The 3121-nt window shown below is 42.5% G+C and overlaps 1 protein-coding gene across 1 annotated transcript in view; it reads left to right on the top strand.

Annotated features, from left to right (window-relative positions):
• The window catches only part of tbc1d14 (TBC1 domain family, member 14), a 55923-nt gene that overhangs the window by 5505 nt on the left and 47297 nt on the right, over window positions 1-3121 (top strand). Inside the window, exon 3 of the mRNA XM_032544426.1 lies at window positions 366-1140. Coding sequence (XP_032400317.1) covers window positions 366-1140 — 775 coding nt within the window. The remainder of the gene's footprint in view (window positions 1-365; window positions 1141-3121) is intronic.

Raw genomic sequence — 3121 nt, 5'->3', positions numbered from 1 at the left:
GGAAGATGTTTTCTGTAGTCTGTAGAATAGGTTTTGTAGGCCAGGGCGTCTTTGCTGCATCACAATACTTTATTAAGAATGGTTTGACACATATTTGGCCTTTTTATCAAATTTTGATAAAATTGCAAGTAATTGTGCAGCCCTACTTTTACTTCTTTTGGTTAACGAAATACTGGTCAGGGAATATTGATCTGGGACTATATTTGGTGGAAGCAGACGGCTCTGGCACTATATTAGGTGGAAGCACAGCCCAAGTACTGCTATATGTTGGCTTTACATCACGCAGCAACTCTGTGTGAGTACAGGTCTAAAATGTAAAACAGTTATAAAAATCAAACTAATGGAATCTGATATTCTTTTTGAAGGTGCGTCTGGAGAGGCCATAGTGGAAAATGGCTGTGTAGTGACAGACCTGACTCCCTCTGACCTGCACGATCATACCAGCCACCACGGCCATGAAGCCAGCATGAACCCCTACAGCCAGCCCGTTCTGCCCAGCTACAAGCCCTCCTGCTCCTCTACCCCCATCTACTACTGCAGCCCCCAGAAGAGCTACTCCGACCTGAACCAGGACAGCAGCAGCTTGACGTCCCAGGACTCGGGCATCCCGACTCTGGAGATCAACCCTCCGGAGCCCATCCTCCACGGCCACCAACGCCCAGGCGACAGAGGCCTCGTCCCGGACTCCAGTCACTACTCTCCTGCCACTTTAACTCTGGATGAAGATCCCTCTGATGGCAACGCCATCCGCAAGTCCTCCACTTTCCCTCGCAGCGGGTACGACTCCATACGCCTCTTCAGCCCCACCCTCAGATTATCTGCTACCACGGGGATGGGTCTTGGGGGCGGAGCTTTAAACCGCAGCGATGACATCTCTGTGTGCAGCGTGTCCAGCATGAGCACCGAGCTGTCGGCCTCCAACGAAGACATCTTGGATTTCACGGTCACGTCGAACTCCAGCGCCATTGTGAACTTGGAGACAGATGACAGTGGCGGCACTCATTTCTCAGACGTGACGTTGTCATCTTCGTCGTCGCCGGGAAACCCCAGACACTCCTGGAGTCCGGGGTCTGGTGACACGCAACAGGAAGAGGATGGCAGGCAAAAGAAGCTGGGACCTCTAGCAATTTTATTCAACAGGTATGTTCAGAATGTCTTTAAGGGATAACTTAAAAAATATATCTTAAATAGGACCCTTCCATTGAGTCATACACACAAATATTTATAATTTCTTACGGGTCTACCGTTTCTTCCTATATAACTTGTTTGCAGGTTAATGTAAAGTGTAAGAACCAAAACTGGCAAATTGAATTAAGCTAGAAATATCACAAAAATAATTGTTAGGGACAGCCCTGTCTTGCATTTGCATTTGTTAAATGCCTTTTATATCTATCTGCACATGTCATCATTTGGATACAACAAGAATTAAGCATAGATTGTCCTTCAAGTTTCAGTGGCCAAAAGAAGCATTGTGTTCAGCATCAGCAAGATAATTATACTGTATGTACTTCCTTTCATCATAGAGTCTTTGTCCAAGGCATAATTACGTGCTTAAAGAAGAAGGCATAGCTTAAAATTGCTTTAAAGACCCTGCTTAGCCAAGACATCCCTCACCCCTCCCACCAGTAAAGTGATGTACTTTTCTGAGCTTACCAGACCCACTCGGTCATTTGTATCTGCATTACTGATGATTATTTATCAAACATCTCACTGTGTTAATATTTTGTGAAAGCAACCCTACAATATTGCCGCAATATCGATATTGAGGTATTTGATAAAAAATATTTTGATATTTGATTTTCCCCATATTACATGGTTCTAATGCCCATCGTGTCCCAATACCCCCAACCCCACCATCGCCATGCTGGCTGAGGACGTTCCTCAATGCAGTGCTGAGTGATACAGAGCCAATCAAATATCACAATATTTTGGACCAAATATGTTGATATCAATATCGTCACATAATATTTACACATTTTCATTTGATAGATAACAATCAGTAATGTGGATATAATGACTAAGTGGGTAAAGGCAAATAATACAACACCTAGATCAGTCTGACTTGACTTTAATAAAGCCTTTTATACCAGGAGAACACTTAAGCCATATTATGATATGCAAAGTCAAAGACAATATCTAGTATTGTATCACAATATTGATAAAATATTGCTATTATTGCCCAACCTGCATTGCAGCACTACACAATTGGCTTAGAAGATCCTGATTGGCCCACTACATTATTCTAGGGGACCACACTCCCGCTCTGTTTGTTGAGGGGACATTGTCATGCTGTTGCATGTAGTGCTACTTCTCAATTCTGTAGAAATGGTGTTCCCTTCTCTTGAATAGCTACATTTACTTTATGTTGCAGACAAAGCAATACATTGCTGCGCCTTCACATCATCCTGTCTATTACTTTCGTGTTTTGGCCAGCTGTGGCCCAGCCATTGGCCGCCCAATGATTTAAAACACATCTACCAATAGAGCAGGAGCATACGCATCACCACACTTCAGTCTTTCTTAGAGTCTCCATTTGGTATCTTTAGCCTTTTAGAATTTTGTAGAGCTGAAACTGTTAGTCATTTAATGGATGAGACAACTATATTCTGTCAAAATAACATAAAGGGTTATAAAGAACATTAATAAGTTAAGAGAAATTTTAAAGAAAAGTAAGTCCACCTAAGAGCATCAACGAGGAGAGCAGATCAGCGGACCAAGCTACTAGAACCTAAGCCAAACTATTAAAAGTGATCAAACAAATCCAGAATAACTTGCAAGTTGCCATAAGATCTGTCATTAACAGTTTCTATTTACCTTGAAAGTCTATTCCTAGTATTAATTAACATACAGCAGTTAATTTGCTTTGCTCTGGCTGTTGTGATGATGAATGATGATGATGATGACTGATGATGACTTTATAGTACCACTTTTGAGTGTTTTAAAATTGTATTGAAAATTCAGCGAAGTTAGTTTGAAGTTCCTCGAAGTGGTTCTAAAGTTGGTTTCACACTCATTGGCCTTGATCGCATCACATGTAGCCAATAATCACCCAGCAGGCCTTCCACTTCCTCCCACTGCTTTGCCACATTCCACTTTCTGTTGAGGCCCAGAGGGGGGGGTG

Source organism: Etheostoma spectabile, chromosome 19, assembly GCF_008692095.1.
Source record: "Etheostoma spectabile isolate EspeVRDwgs_2016 chromosome 19, UIUC_Espe_1.0, whole genome shotgun sequence".
Lineage (NCBI taxonomy): Eukaryota > Metazoa > Chordata > Actinopteri > Perciformes > Percidae > Etheostoma > Etheostoma spectabile.
This window is presented reverse-complemented; position numbering and strand designations above follow the sequence as displayed.